This window comes from Musa acuminata, chromosome BXJ3-6 (assembly GCF_036884655.1).
Source record: "Musa acuminata AAA Group cultivar baxijiao chromosome BXJ3-6, Cavendish_Baxijiao_AAA, whole genome shotgun sequence".
NCBI classification, from domain to species: domain Eukaryota; kingdom Viridiplantae; phylum Streptophyta; class Magnoliopsida; order Zingiberales; family Musaceae; genus Musa; species Musa acuminata.
The window spans coordinates 198,126-213,111 of NC_088354.1; the positions used below are offsets into that span (position 1 = coordinate 198,126).

Genomic DNA, 14,986 nt, shown 5'->3' on the forward strand with positions numbered 1-14,986 from the left:
ATGAGATTCACAAGTTAGAATTGATCAAACATAGATAAATAAATGGTTAATTTTAGTTTTTCAAAATGTATTTCTCTTTTTGTGATATTTTTTATCCTCATCATATGATATTAAGAAATATCATAACAAAGTCTCCGCTCTCAGAAAATATATTCTTGTAGAGGTTTGTCATTCACTACAAGGAGGAATTCCAGAGCTCATTGAGTTGTATAATGAAAGCTTCAGGAGCAGTGATGCTTTAAATTTGGTCACATATTTTTCATAAATAGATGGATTTTAATGGTGCTATGTAATTTTGGATCTGCAATGCCAATACATAGATGAATTAGCTGTGTCATCTTTTTCCCAAATAGGAACAACAAAAGGAAATGGTAATTCCCGGTTCCTGCAATTCTTTGTAGCAGATGCCGACTTCTCTCTGTTTTTTCCTATCAGTTTCAACAAAACAAAAGTATCATGACAGAAAGAGAAAAACAAGAGCTGGAGGTGGAGAGGTTTTGGAACATGATATTAATAAAAGAGGATCATGCACCTTTCTATGGCTTGTTAATCTTTTGTTGAAATGTAAGGTTGTAGGGATTTCTTGTAAGAAAATGACTCTTAATGCTTGTTGATTTTGAAGTCAACAAATCAGCTTGTAAAGTCATCAGCAAACAGCATCAACTTGTGCTTCTGTCTTGCTTCAGAACCTGTTGTTACTCGAGGAAAACCATTCTTTTCCATCGTCAATCATACTTGTGCCAAGGAAAACTGGTAGCTCAGACTAACATTTTGCTCGTGTCAATCGATCCTGCTGCCTAAGTGCAAGAATGCCGGCATCTTGATACTGAATTTGCTCCATTTTTTTTTTTTGTTTTCTTCTATTTCCATTCTTTGGGTTGTAGACTTTGTGATCTAATTTTGAGTTGGATTTCCTATAGTCTGAAAAGCTATTGCTCTTCTTCGTTCATTATCAGCCATATTTTTACTCATCTGGCTTTCAGAATCTAGTCGGAGCAAGCAAGTTCTTTTATGGATGTCATCTTTGGCATGGATTGACGATCTCCAAGTACAAGCTTTCCTCTGATCAACAGGCCTACTCAATCGTGTTCCTCGATGAACATGAGATAAAAGTTACTTGGCCTGCTAACAAAGTACAAGCTTCCAAGTTCAAGCTTCCTCTTGGTAACTCAAACATAGACTGGAGTAGCTTTTAGAGGCTACCAGCTACTCCTAAAGTCCTTTTAACTTTCTGCTTAGAACTTCATAGAACACATTTTCTCATTTCGGACAGACTTGCAGCTTTAAATATTTCCCTAGTTCATCAATTTTGGTGCTGCAGAATATGAGACTGAATCCATCCATAATAGATCGTATCTTCTTTTCTTGTCAATTTGCTTGAGAGTTTTGGAACTACTTTCAGATCTATTTGAATGAACTTTCCACCTAATCTAATCGAATGATTGGCTTAAAGAAGAGCTTTTCGTCTATGGCAAATGCATTAATTAATCATTAATCACTATGGCATGCCTGAAATCATACTCGCTCTAAGCTTAAAAGCCTCCTCTTCAAAGTATTAGCATATGTTGCTTCTTGCTTATTAGATACTAATATGTTTTGAATGGAAACCACCCAATTATAACTGGTTTAAGCTGAAGATTGATACGTCTTGGTCTACTGATCATGCCTACGGTATTACTCTTCGTGCTTCTATTGAAAGCTGTGTAATTGTAGATGGTGAATATATTTTTGATAGTAGTGATGTTGGTTATTACAATGATAAGATTGCTCGGAAGATTAGGTTTTGAGTCATAGAAATAATTTTTGTTCTTAAAATATTATATAATATTTTTTTAAAAAAATATTTTTTAATCATTAACATAAGTGTTGTGGTTGTAAAAATAAATTATAATAGTTTTTCAAATTAAAAAAAAATCACTAAAATGGGAATCGGAATGAAATGAAAATCAAGTGATGATTTTTTATTTTATTTTAGGAAAATACTACTAAGAGACGAAATTTTAATTTCATTCGAGCTTTTAAATGATTAAAATATTTTTATTTAGATATATTACAAATCATATCGGTTTTTCTTGTTATGATTTAAACAAAGTTGAAGGTTTATTATGATAAATTTATATATCTTATTATGACGATGGATTGTGGTCTGAAATCCATCTAATTAATTTGTATGCGTAAATATTTTATCTAATGATTTTATACATCTAAAATAAAAAAAAATTGGTCTAATAATTTTATCTAAAATATTCGATCCAATTTATTGAGAATATTAACTTCGATCTGCGAATTCTCTCTCCACCGCTTGCTCTTAGGGTTTCGAGGTTTTTTGCTTTTTAGGCGCAGTCGGAGAGGAAGGGAATACGGTGTTGGTGACGGTTTGTGTCTTCGGACAAGAAGAGGAGACCGATGAAGAGGTCACCGGCATTCTCTCTCTTCTCCAAAACCCTCTGCTTCATCTATCGCCCTCGTCCCACCGATGCTCTACTTTCCTCCTCCTCCTCTTACTCCGTCGCCGCTACCGGAAGCGGAGCTCTTCAGCCCAGCTTCATGGCCGAATACCTCGTCACGTCATGTGGCTTCTCCCCGGAGAAGGCGACCAAGGCCTCGAATCTCCTCGGCGGCATCGCGTCCCGCCGGCAGCCCGACTCCGTCCTTGGCTTTCTCAAAAGCCACGGTTTCGACGACACCCATGTGAAAGAGCTGCTGTCTGGGAACCCCCGGTGGCTTCTCCTCGACGTGGAGACGAACCTGGCCGCCAAGTTCCGAACTCTCCAGGAGTTAGGTTTCTCACAGTCCGACATCACCCACCTCCTCGTGGCCAATCCCTCCGCAATCGACTGTCGCGTCCCCACCGTGGTGCACAAGATCCGGTTTTGGCAGGGACTCATCGGATCCAACGACCTCCTCATAAAGCTCTTTAAGCACCACCGGTGGCTTCTCGGGTATAGCGTCGAGAAGAGGATCCAGCCAAACATCGAGATGCTACGGAGCTGTGGATTCGCGGATCAAAAGCTTAGAACGATCCTGACGTACCAGCCCACGTTGGTAACCCGGAGGGCGGAAACCTTGAGGGCCTTGATCAGTCGTGTCGAGGGATTCGGAGTAGCCCGCACCTCGGGGAGGTTCCACTGGACTCTGTGGACGCTCTCCAATGTTAGCGTGGAGAGATTCAATGCGCAAAAGAAGCTATTCGGGGCCTTCGGGTGGTCAGAGGCCGACTTCCTCGACGCATTCAGAAAGACTCCTGGATTCTTGACAGGTTCCCTGAAGAATCTTAAGATGAAAATGGAATTCTTGGTGAATGAGGCTGGATATGCTCCGTCTTATATCGCCCTCCGGCCTGTGCTTTTGACATATAGTTTAGAGAAAAGGTTGATCCCAAGATATCAGCTCATGGCAGCCCTGAAGTCCAGGGGGCTGTGCGCTGGTCATCCCAAATTGTTCACATATATCACGTGTCCAGAGAAGAAGTTCTTGGAAAGGTATGTCATCATCTACAAGAAGCAGTTTCCGGAGCTCATTGAATCGTACAGTGCAAGCAAATAGTAGTTCTGGATTAGCTAGCTGTAGGTTTTGGTTCCTGCAATCCATGGTTTCAGGTTCCGGCCTTTTACTCTCTGTTTAACTTGATCTGCAGTTTGAGACTTATTAGTATTAGGATTTATGTCATTTGCTTCCTTTTTTTCTGGTGCATTAAGAGGAATGTAGCTGCATACATGTAGAAAGAAAGGAAAGCAATATGAAGTGGAACACAATGACTTCTTGTAGCATGTTGATTCGGTCAATTGTTTCCTGATAATTACCTGCATAGGAAAAATCAGATACTGTAGGAATTGATACTGTTGTCCCATTCTTTTTTTTAACCAACTTCTGGGAACACATTTGGCAGACGTGTGTGCTTGTGTGTGTGTGTGTGTGTGTGTGTGTGTGTGTCGTAGTGACTATGAAACTGAAACAAATTCTTTGTTTGATCTGTGGCTCTCCTTGATGTGCATTGAAGTAGATGCTTTGCTTATGTTGTAGCTGATATCGTTATGTTATCATGAAGAATTTTGAGATGATGGTTTCAAAGGTCACATTACTATTAGACTATGGAGTTATGGTTGCATCTTTTTTTTCTCCTTTGATGAAAAATTGGTGCTTTGCAATTGGATACTGGTGAAGTTCATATTTTGATTGATTTTGACATGATACGTCAAATCTGCATGGATGTTGTCTAAGATTGATCTAATTTTGGTCAATTTCTTATCTGAATCAGCTAGAATCGGTTGAAAATACTTGAGTTTATTGATTTTTGGGTGAATTTTACAGTACTTGATGACCTCAAACTCAAAGGGAAGAAAAAAGAAAGACGGAAGGAGAAGAAGATAGAAAAGAGGAAAGTTGAGATGGTGAAAAGATAAAAGAAAAAAGAAAAAAGAGAAAATTGTGATTGTGATTCTAAATCAGAGGAGGGAACATTGCTTTTGCTTTGCTTGCTATTCACTGCATCCATCCACTGCATTTGTTGTTTACTACTCCATCCACCGGGTTGAATAGATGGAAGATTACAGGCAGAAGGAAGAGGAGGACAGAAGTAACCCATAACCTAATATGAACTGTTCCTGCTCCTCATATTTATTAAGGTTTAACCAATGATTTTGACACTTTGGAAAATTGCGAACTAGTGATTGCATAGTGTACATGGCAGAAGCACTTGTCGTTGTTTCGTCCTCTTCTGTATAGAATAGGCAGCATGTTTGGTTGGTCCAATCCGATCAATAAAAGAAAATATTTCACAGGTTTATGGATTGCGTTCATGAAAGCATGAACGATTGTTGTTGTCCGCTGTCCATTGCTCTGTCATTGATTTCAGGTATGCTTCCACCTCCTCTTTCTTCTCATATTCTGCTTCATCCTCTTCCTTCTTTTTCTTTTTTCTTTCTGGACGGTCTCATCTTCTTTCTTCCTCTCTCCTCCCTACTCTTAATACATGGATTTCTCTTCTTCTTCCTCCGCCTTCTTCTTTCTTCATCCACTTTCATTTGTTTCTTCCTTTTCGAGACTTCGGTACATACCGGGACATAATGTGTCAGTATATTGGTATCTCGATGTATGGATTGGTACGTATCGGTCTCGGCGGGCAGAGACCGATAAGTTACATCTGCAAGCTTCCGATGTAGAAGTGCTCGACAACTTAAGAGTTTTCACTTGCTGCTCAGTTTCTGCTGCAAAGCTCTTCTATCGTTAGCGGTGGAATGTAAGTTTGTGTATGTTAACACTACCCTGTATACCACTGAAAAGTGCATTTTACACAGAATTATGTTGTATTGACGTTTTGGGGGAAATTTTAGTTTAAAATTTGCTGAATTTGGCTCATATAAAATGCATTAACAGTTAAAAAATGACAGCATGAGTTGATGATTGCATAGATGTGAGCAATAAGATGCTAAAATGGATCCTAATTCTACCTAATAACTGGATCCAAATGAAAGTTTCAATTAACTGGATTAATTCGTTGATTAAAATGATCTAAAAATTGTATCCAAATGGACGAAATCGATGAACCTTACCCTTCCATGACAAGATAATCCTCAAGGGGCAAATGCAAGATCGAATCCGATCATACAACACCATACAACACATGAATCCTAAACCACATGGAACGAGATGGGTTAAGAAGTATTGGAGTTGAACATTTAACGTCATTTTTACTAATGTATATATATATATATATTATATTCTTTAAATACTATAATTGGATCCGTGGCGCAATGGTAGCGCGTCTGACTCCAGATCAGAAGGTTGCGTGTTCGATTCACGTCGGGTTCAATTCTACGAAGTTGTAACATTTAGTTTTCTGTTCCACTTGTGATTGGAGCACTGAAGAGCTTACGCTCCTTTCCAAAATTTTCGATTTCCTTTATCTATACCTTGTGATTGGATTACGGGGCGGACCCACTTTGGACCCCATCGATCTTAGCCCCCTTTCCTTCTATGAGAAATACTTGTTAATGATTTATATAACACTAATTTTAGCCTAATTTCAATCTATCGAGATTTCAAAATATCAGTAAAAAAGAAGAAAATTAGCTGATAAATGAATACATGAATAAATTTGTGGCACAAAATCTAGTCTCGATACAGAACCATCGTATAGTTGTAAGAAGATAATAACATTAATCTAAAAATCCATACACAAATATATATATATATATATATATATATATATATATATATATATATATATATATAGACACACACACGCACAAACCTCATCCAAATCCCCTTTCTCTGTCCCCATTCTCCGTCCGCGATACATCGTCGTCGCTTTCCTTCGACAAATGCGGAGAGAAGACAAAGATTTGGAATTCGACCGCTGGCCAATTCGAAGCCCCATTTGGTTTGGCTCCCCCCTTTACTCCTTCCTCCCTTTTCTTGCTCCGAATTAAATCTTCTTATGTGACGTTTGTCGTCTGAAACGACGATTCTCTTTGGTATCATGCATTTGATTCGTCTACACGAGGAGGATTGTGGTTTGAATTAAATGAGTACTGTGGGTTATCTACTTGTTTTCATGATAAAGGGGAATGACAAAGAAAGTCTGACAAAAATGCCAACCATGACATGAATCCCAACACATTATTATGTTCAGCTGAAGTTTCATTGGACTTAGCCAGTGTAATTCTTTCATTAATTTGTTTAATGTTTATAAGGAGCGACATACAGTTGGATGACGTGTAAAATGTATCCAAATTGTGAAATTGGAGCTATAATTTATCCCGTTGCACTACACATTCGATGACCTAGAAGTGGCAGAAAATGAAATATAACTTTTACATGGCAGTTTTAATACTTAGATGCAAGTGTTGGGAATCTCATTAGTTATTGGAATCGACAAGACACTTTATATGATCCACAAGTCCAATAATAATAATGACCAAACACATTTATCAACTAGTCATAAATGAGAGACTTTTCAGATATTTAAAATTATTTTAAATTGTTTTGATGATGAAAGAAAGCGTTAAGTATACTTTTTTTAAAAAATAAAGGATTGGTGTCCCTTTTCTGGCCTATCAATACCATTAAGGGATAGACATTAAGTTCCATAAGACATAGATTAGAAGACACCAATTGTTTCTTAATAAATTAATCTAAGGAGTCCAATATGTGAACTAATCAAAGGCTTATTCTTGGACAACTATGACTCAAGGTAAGTTTATTTCGTTGCATGTCCAATATAAATCCATTGTTTTGCTTACAACAAGAGCATTTCAAATCTGTATGTATATGAGTTTTCTAATCTATTGTTCTCAATATTATTTTTTAAAACTACATAGAAAGAAAAGAAAAGTGGTGGATAAAAATGTAATATTTACATGGTAATTATAACTTTTAGATACAAGTGCACTTCGAGCCTGTATGCCTTTGCATTTTATAATTTTTCTTTTTGAATATTGTTCTTCAACACTACTTAGAAAGAAAACACAAGAAGGTGCTACAAAGGTGCATACACAGACTTCTTGTATCTGTGCTGCAGGAAGTACTCGTGACACTTGTTCTATGGCACAAAAAGTGCTGTTGGTTTCTCTGGTACTTGAGTGACACACTAAACTCAGCTCTAGTAGATCATGCGTACAATGTGATCTAACATGCCGTTGTTCCTTTTTTCATGCTTTTTGTAAACTTGTTATGTCCAAGGTTGTATTACTCCTTTCTGTTCAAGAACATGTGAAAAATGCTGATTATTTCAGTGCTTTGACTTTTATTTCATGTCTCAACATGCTTTGTACTTAATCTTTAACTATTTGTTACATATGCTGTTGCTTACTGATGGGGTCAAGGATTTCAAATAACGTTTGTGATTGAAACTGAGGATTTGAAATAATGTTTGTGATTGAAACTGAACAGATAGAATTGTAAGGCAACAGAGATTCTCTGATGAACTCTATCTCAACGAATGGCTGTTATAATATTTTGGTCTTTGTTATATACATATTTACATGAATTTTTCCTGTGAAATTTAGTTTTGTGGTATCAAGCACTATTATCAGCATGGTTTCTTTATTGTTTATCTATATCTTTAATGTTTCATGTTGTGTTTTTCTTGGACTGCTCATTCAGTGCTGTTAATTCCCTGCTTTTCAGTTTTGTTTATATCCTCTCTCTATATGTGTTTTTCCACAAGGAACCAATATTCTTGACCTTACATGCTATTCAATTATAGGCTTTTGGAATTGTTCCTCCGTACTGAAACATTAGCATTTTTGTGACAATGGAAAATTTGATTTGTTCTTCTTATTTTTTGTATTTCTTGGCGTTTTAAAGTATGACATTGTTATGGGCTTCAAAGTAAATTGAACGGTGCAATTCTGCAGTTCTGTACTAGATGCCCTTAGTTCTGGAAGATGATGGGCTGAAGTAGGTGCAATGGCATTGATAGCACGTCACACACAGGTTCTTAATGCTAAAGCCCACGCTACTAATTTTGTGGCCTTTACATCTCCTATCATTTTTCTGCACTTTCTTCCTTTAGTTCCTGTCTATGTCATGTTTGCTAGTATTCATAATCAATAGAAGACTATAATATAGTATTCTAAGGCTATGCTGTTTTTTGTCGACCTTCAGGGTTCTTTTTCAACACATTCACTGAGTTGTAGTGCGTCAAGTAGAAGGGCAATTGTGAGGTCCTCGATTGTTCAGTTGCTGTATAAAACACTTGTTTGTGCCCCTGAAGCATCATTCTGATTTTAGGTAAGACTTAAAAACGAATGTGTTCGAAAGGAATATGACCATTTTTACCATAGTTGTTATTGGCTTTAAAAAATAACAGAGGTAGTTTTTTAAGATAAAGGAATACATGCTATGGATTGTTAATTTTACTAGAGTAATTGTTACTTGTAGGCTTGTTTAATTTAATGTTGCCCAATATCACTATATCCCCTCTTTGCAGCTATCTATGATTGGATCTAGAATCAGGTTCAGAGTACTTTGCTTCCTGGATTTGCAGTGGTACATGTCCGGAATGCAGAAATTTGTTGTTTGGTTTCATTGCTATGGTTACAACTTACGAATAGGATTCATATAAAATTTTGCTACTAGGGATTCACACAGCACAGGCTCAAATTAACTAAGTTGTTGGAAAATCTGAAAAACCTATCTGATTTCAGAGCTTTCAGATATTTCATTGTTATTTCTTTTCATTCTAGTTAAACACATCTAAAATGAGGCTAATGCTGAGACTGCCATTAATGAGAGGTCTAGGGAAAGTTAATATACATAGCCTTACTCTTATAATTAGAGAGGACTCTTCGGGGACTCTAAACCTAGTCACCAGCGTTGTAAAGTAAGAAAACAAAAACAAAAACAAAAAAAGCAAAAGTGTCTACTCTAGAAAATATCCCACCTAATTCTTTTTTCTTAAAAATTGAGTAAATGGTCTAATTTGTATCACAACATAAAGTAGTAAACCAACTAATCCTGCCTTTTGCAAACTTCAAATCAAGATAAATGATATATCCCAAATCATATTCCAAACCCATAGCGGAACCAAGACAGTTCATATTTTGAGAAACTATAGTTAAAACAATATAAGGTTCAGGGGCACCTTTAGTATAGCAATGAATGTTATCCAAAATGAATGGTCTAATCCACAAAACTCACCCCCGCAGTTTGAAGAAGGTTAACATATTCAGCCTTACCTATACAAATAAAGAGGTCATTTCCATTGACTTTACAAACCTAAGTTGAGGACAAAAAGGCAAACTCATCATGGAGATAAGGCCAACCTTTGAAGTCATTTTTATTATAACATTTTTTCCTCCCACTATTCAGTATCTTGTTGGGACGTTTCTCACTATTCAGTATCTTGTTAGGACATTTCTTAAGCTTAAAAAATCTGGAATTTGAACATCGTCTCTGATTTTTATTCTGCTGTTAGTGTTACATTTACTTTGTTTGCTATAAACGGTGTAGATTGGTAATTGTCTTTGACTCTTTGTTTGGTTAAATATATCGCAGTGTTGTTGAAAATGTTTAGCTTATGATAAAACTTTTGGTGACTTTATGGTGAAAATTTGCAATCAACTGAATGAATGCATTCCTCTTGATAACATCGTGATACAGTATTGAATGTGGAAGAGTACTGCCAAAGTGATAGTGACCTTTTGTTGCCTCTGTATTATGATGACCAGTTGATTTTACAAACTAGACCATTATAGTTTGGCTGATTGATTTTGCAAGAGGCAAATCATATCTTACAAATGGGTATGGTATAAGATAACAGACATGATAGTATACCTTACATGCTGATATTGGCTGACATGGAGGCCTAACATTTTCAGAACCACATGAATAGATGTTGGTGGATTACTTTTTATAGTTTTGATTTTTTGGGACCTCTTTATGTGCTTATCTATCATAAAATGGAACAAATAAGTTTTGATAGCAAGGAATTTCTATTTGTTTTTGGGCCATTGTATGGAATAAATAAGTTTTGATAGAAGGATTTTGTGGCACACATCTTTTTCAAATAAATGGTCTTAGTTAAGGAAAGTTGAGATTGAATTCCAAATACCATTCAGTCAGCTAACACCCCATGGTGCCTTATTTTCTTTTCGTTCAAGAATTTCTACTTCTTTTACTCTTTTGATCGGCTTAGTTAGTTAGTATTTGTTGATAAGATCTATCACTATGTTTAGATTCCTTGGTCTTACCACTTCAATTGAAGATCCAACCTAACTCCATGAGGTTGACTACATTGTGCAAATTTCATCATAAAAAATAGGTTACTAAATATATGTGTACTAGTCTTTGACTTATTATTTTTCATCGTAGTCTTTTGGAGGACAATAAAATGAAGTTTTTGTCCATTTTTTATAGGTGTGTGTTTCTTTAGTAGTTTGGTATCATGAAATTAATTTTAGGTACCCATGAAATAGTTTGTATTAAAGCATATTTTGGTTGTTCAAGGTGTTGGGCGCGGAGCGAACCTCGATCGAAGCTCGGGTCTATCATCAATTTGATGTTGGGAGACAAGGAGGTTAGGTAGAAGATCCTACAAAACTAAAAAAGGGGCATGCCCGACAAAAGCCTTTGAAGAACATTTGCTTCAAAGGGTTCAAATGGGGTGTTAAGTGACTTGCTCTTTAGGGTTTCGAGGGTTTTTTGCCTTTTAGGCGTAGTCGGAGAGGAAGCGAATACGGTGTTGGTGACGGTTTGTGTCTTCGGACAAGAAGAGTAGACCGATGAAGAGGTCACCGGCATTCTCTCTCTTCTCCAAAACCCTCTGCTTCATCTATCGCCCTCGTCCCGCCGATGCTCTACTTTCCTCCTCCTCCTCTTACTCCGTCGCCGCTACCGTAAGCGGAGCTCTTCAGCCCAGCTTCATGGCCGAATACCTCGTCACGTCATGTGGCTTCTCCCCGGAGAAGGCGACCAAGGCCTCGAATCTTCTCGGCGGCATCACGTCCCGCCGGCAGCCCGACTCCGTCCTTGGCTTTCTCAAAAGCCACGGTTTCGACGACACCCATGTGAAAGACCTGCTGTCTTGGAACCCCCGGTGTCTTCTCCTCGACGTGGAGACGACCCTAGCTGCCAAGTTCCGATCTCTCCAGGAGTTGGGCTTCTCGCAGTCCGACATCACCCACCTCGTCCTGGCCAATCCCTTCGCAATCAACTGTCGCGTCCCCACCATGGTGCACAAGATCCGGTTTTGGCAGGGACTCATCGGATCCAACGACCTCCTCATAAAGCGTTTTAAGCGCCACCGGTGGCTTCTCGGGTATAGCATCGAGAAGAGGATCCAGCCAAACATCGAGTTGCTACGGAGCTGTGGATTCAAGGCTCAAAAGCTTAGAACGATCCTGAGGTACCAGCCCACGTTGGTAACCCAGAGGGCGGAAACCTTGAGGGCCTTGATCAGTCGTGTCGATGGATTCGGAGTTGCCCGCAACTCGGGGAGGTTCCACTGGACTCTGTTGATGCTCTCCACTCTTAGCGTGGAGAGATGCAATGCGCAAAAGAAGCTATTCGAGGTCTTCGGGTGGTCAGAGGCCGACTTCCTCGACGCAATCAGAAAGACTCCTTGTTTCTTGACAGGTTCCCTGAAGAATCTGAAGATGAAAATGGAATTCTTGGTGAATGAGGCTGGATATGCTCCGTCTTATATCGCCCTCCGGCCTGTGGTCTTGACACTTAGTTTAGAGAAAAGGTTGATCCCAAGATATCAGCTCATGGCAGCCCTGAAGTCCAGGGGGCTGTACGCTGGTCATCCCAAATCGCTCACATATATGCTGTGTCCAGAGAAGAAGTTCTTGGAAAGGTATGTCATCATCTACAAGAAGCAGTTTCCGGAGCTCATTGAATTGTACAGTGCGAGAAAATAGTAGTTCTGGATTAGCTAGCTGTAGGTTTTGGCTCCTGCAATCCATGGTTTCTGGTTCCAGCCTTTTACTCTCTGCTTAACTTGATCTGCAGTTTGAGACTTATTAGTAATATGATTTATGTCATTTGCTTCCTTTTTTTCTGGTGCATTAAGAGGAATGTAGCTGCATACATGTAGAAAGAAAGGAAAGCAATATGAAGTGGAACACAATGACTTCTTGTAGCATGTTGATTCGGTCAATTGTTTCCTGATAATTACCTGCATGGGAAAAATCAGCTACTGTAGGAATTGATACTGTTGTCCCATTCTTTTTTCTAACCAACTTCTGGGAACACATTTGGCAGACGTGTGTGCTTGTGTGTGTGTGTGTGTGTGTGTGTGTGTGTGTGTGTGTGTGTGTGTGTGTCGTAGTGACTATGAAACTGAAACAAATTCTTTGTTTGATCTATGGCTCTCCTTGATGTGCATTGAAGTAGATGCTTTGCTTATGTTGTAGCTGATATCGTTATGTTATCATGAAGAATTTTGAGATGATGGTTTCAAAGGTCACATTACTATTACACTATGGAGTTATGGTTGCATCGTTTTTTTCTCCTTTGATGAAAAATTGGTGCTTTTGATCGATTTTGACATGATACGTCGAATCTGTATGGATGTTGTCTAAGATTGATCTAAGTTTGGTCGATTTCTCAGCTGAATCAGCTAGAATCAGTTGAAAAAACTTGAGTTTATTGATTTTTGGGTGAATTTTGCCCTACTTGATGACCTCAAACTCAAAGGGAAGAAAAAAGAAAGACGGAAGGAGAAGAAGAAAGAAAAGAGGAAAGTTGAGATGGTGAAAAGATAAAAGAAAAAAAGAGAAAACTGTGATTGTGATTCTAAATCAGAGGAGGGAACATTGCTTTTGCTTTTGCTTTGCTTGCTATTCACTGCATCCATCCACTGCATTTGTTGTTTGCTACTACATCCATCGGGTAGAATAGATGGAGGATTACAGGCAAAAGGAAGAGGAGGACAGAAGTAACCCATAACCTAATATGAACTGTTCCTGCTCCTTATATTTATTAAGTTTTAGCCAATGATTTTGAGACTTTGGAAAATTTTGAACTAGTGATTGCATAGTGTCCATAATCATGTACATGGCAGAAGCACATGTCGTAGTTTCGTCAGCATCCGTATAGAATAGGCAGCATGTTTGGTTGGTTCAATCCGATCAATAAAAGAAAATATTTCACAGGTTTGTGGCTTGTTTTCGTGCGCCCTCTTCCCCTTACATGCAAGCATGAACGATTGTTGTTGTCCGCTGTCCATTGCTCTGTCATTGATTTCAGGTATGCTTCCGCCTCCTCTTTCTTCTCATATTCTGCTTCACCCTCTTCCTTCTTTTTTCTTTCTCGACGGTCTCATCTTCTTTCTTCCTCTTTCTCCTCCCTACTCTTAATACATGGCTTTCTCTTCTTCTTCGTCCGCCTTCTACTTTCTTCATCCACTTTCATTTGTTTCTTCCTTTTGAGGCTTCGGTACATACCCGTACATAATGTGTCGGTATATATTGGTATCTCGATGTATGGATTGGTACGTATCGGTCTGGGCAGAGACCGATAAGTTACATCTGCAAGCTTCAGATGTCGAAGTGCTCGACAACTCGAAGAGTTTTCACTTGCTGCTCAGTTTCTGCTACAAAGCTCTTCTATCGTTAGCGGTGGAAGGTAAGTTTGTGTATGTTAACACTACCCTGTATACCACTGAAAAGCGCATTTTACACAGTATTATGTTATGTTGACTTTTTGGGGGAAATGTTAGTTTAAAATTTACTGAATTTGGCTCATATAAAATGCATTAACAGTTAAAAAATGACGGCATGAGTTGATGATTGCATAGATGTGAGCAATAAGATGCTAAAATGGATCCTAATTCTACCTAATAACTGGATCCAAATGAAAGTTTCAATTAACCGGATTAATTCCTTGATTAAAATGATCTAAAAATTGTATACAAATGGACGAAATCGATGAACCTTCGGCAAATGCAAGATCGAATCCGATGTTTACGACACCTGGTTAGAATTAAATATTTATCCTAATTTTAATAACTATATATATATATTATATTTTATAATGCTAACCGGATCCGTGGCGCAATGGTAGCGCGTCTGACTCCAGATCAGAAGGTTGCGTGTTCGATTCACGTCGGGTTCAATTTTACAAAATTTTCACATTTCCCTTTTGTTCCACTTGTGATTGGAGCACTGAACGAACCCACTAGTGGACCCCATCCGATTCTTACGCTCCTTTCCAAAATTTTCGATTTCCTTTTTCTAGACCTTGTGATTGGATTAAGGGACGGACCCACTAGTGGACCCCATCCGATTCTTACGCTCCTTTCCAAAATTTTCGATTTCCTTTTTCTAGACCTTGTGATTGGATTAAGGGACGGACCCACTAGTGGACCCCATCCGATTCTTACGCTCCTTTCCAAAATTTTCGATTTCCTTTTTCTAGACCTTGTGATTGGATTAAGGGACGGACCCACTAGTGGACCCCATCGATCATAGCTCCCTTTCCTTCTGTGAGAAATACTCGTTAATGATTTATATAACACTAATTTTAGCCTAATTTC

General features: G+C 38.3%; 2 protein-coding genes and 2 non-coding genes across 7 annotated transcripts; all 4 read left to right on the forward strand.

Moving 5' to 3' along the window:
* The first annotated feature begins 2,308 nt into the window (after nucleotides 1-2,308).
* LOC103970999 (transcription termination factor MTERF8, chloroplastic-like) lies at nucleotides 2,309-4,786 on the forward strand. Its single transcript, XM_065155137.1, has 2 exons — nucleotides 2,309-3,482; nucleotides 4,312-4,786. The coding sequence occupies exons 1-2, from the start codon at nucleotides 2,407-2,409 to the stop codon at nucleotides 4,316-4,318; spliced, it is 1,083 nt and encodes a 360-aa protein (XP_065011209.1). The 5' UTR covers nucleotides 2,309-2,406; the 3' UTR covers nucleotides 4,319-4,786.
* Nucleotides 4,787-5,739: 953 nt separating this feature from the next.
* On the forward strand, nucleotides 5,740-5,811 carry TRNAW-CCA (transfer RNA tryptophan (anticodon CCA)). Its single transcript has one exon. It is a non-coding gene; the product is annotated as a tRNA-Trp (tRNA).
* A 442-nt stretch (nucleotides 5,812-6,253) lies between these two features.
* Nucleotides 6,254-14,121, forward strand: LOC103971000 (transcription termination factor MTERF15, mitochondrial-like). Of its 4 annotated transcripts, XM_065155217.1 has the most exons (5): nucleotides 6,254-6,382; nucleotides 8,361-8,439; nucleotides 8,611-8,736; nucleotides 10,954-12,304; nucleotides 13,605-14,121. In XM_065155217.1, the coding sequence occupies exons 4-5, from the start codon at nucleotides 11,229-11,231 to the stop codon at nucleotides 13,651-13,653; spliced, it is 1,125 nt and encodes a 374-aa protein (XP_065011289.1). In that variant the 5' UTR covers nucleotides 6,254-6,382; nucleotides 8,361-8,439; nucleotides 8,611-8,736; nucleotides 10,954-11,228; the 3' UTR covers nucleotides 13,654-14,121. The 4 variants fall into 4 exon arrangements, with proteins under 4 accessions (XP_065011289.1, XP_065011287.1, XP_009383190.2 ...); XM_065155215.1 differs by lacking the exon at nucleotides 13,605-14,121 and having other exon boundaries at nucleotides 10,954-12,589; XM_009384915.3 differs by lacking the exons at nucleotides 8,611-8,736; nucleotides 13,605-14,121 and having other exon boundaries at nucleotides 10,954-12,589.
* Nucleotides 14,122-14,493: 372 nt separating this feature from the next.
* TRNAW-CCA (transfer RNA tryptophan (anticodon CCA)) lies at nucleotides 14,494-14,565 on the forward strand. The gene has a single exon. It is a non-coding gene; the product is annotated as a tRNA-Trp (tRNA).
* Nucleotides 14,566-14,986: the final 421 nt, after the last annotated feature.

What these genes read in the sequence shown, in the direction of transcription:
- LOC103970999 (XM_065155137.1), top strand. Translation starts at nt 2,407, where the DNA reads ATGAAGAGGTCACCGGCATTCTCTCTCTTCTCCAAAACCCTCTGCTTC.
- LOC103971000 (XM_065155215.1), top strand. Translation starts at nt 11,229, where the DNA reads ATGAAGAGGTCACCGGCATTCTCTCTCTTCTCCAAAACCCTCTGCTTC.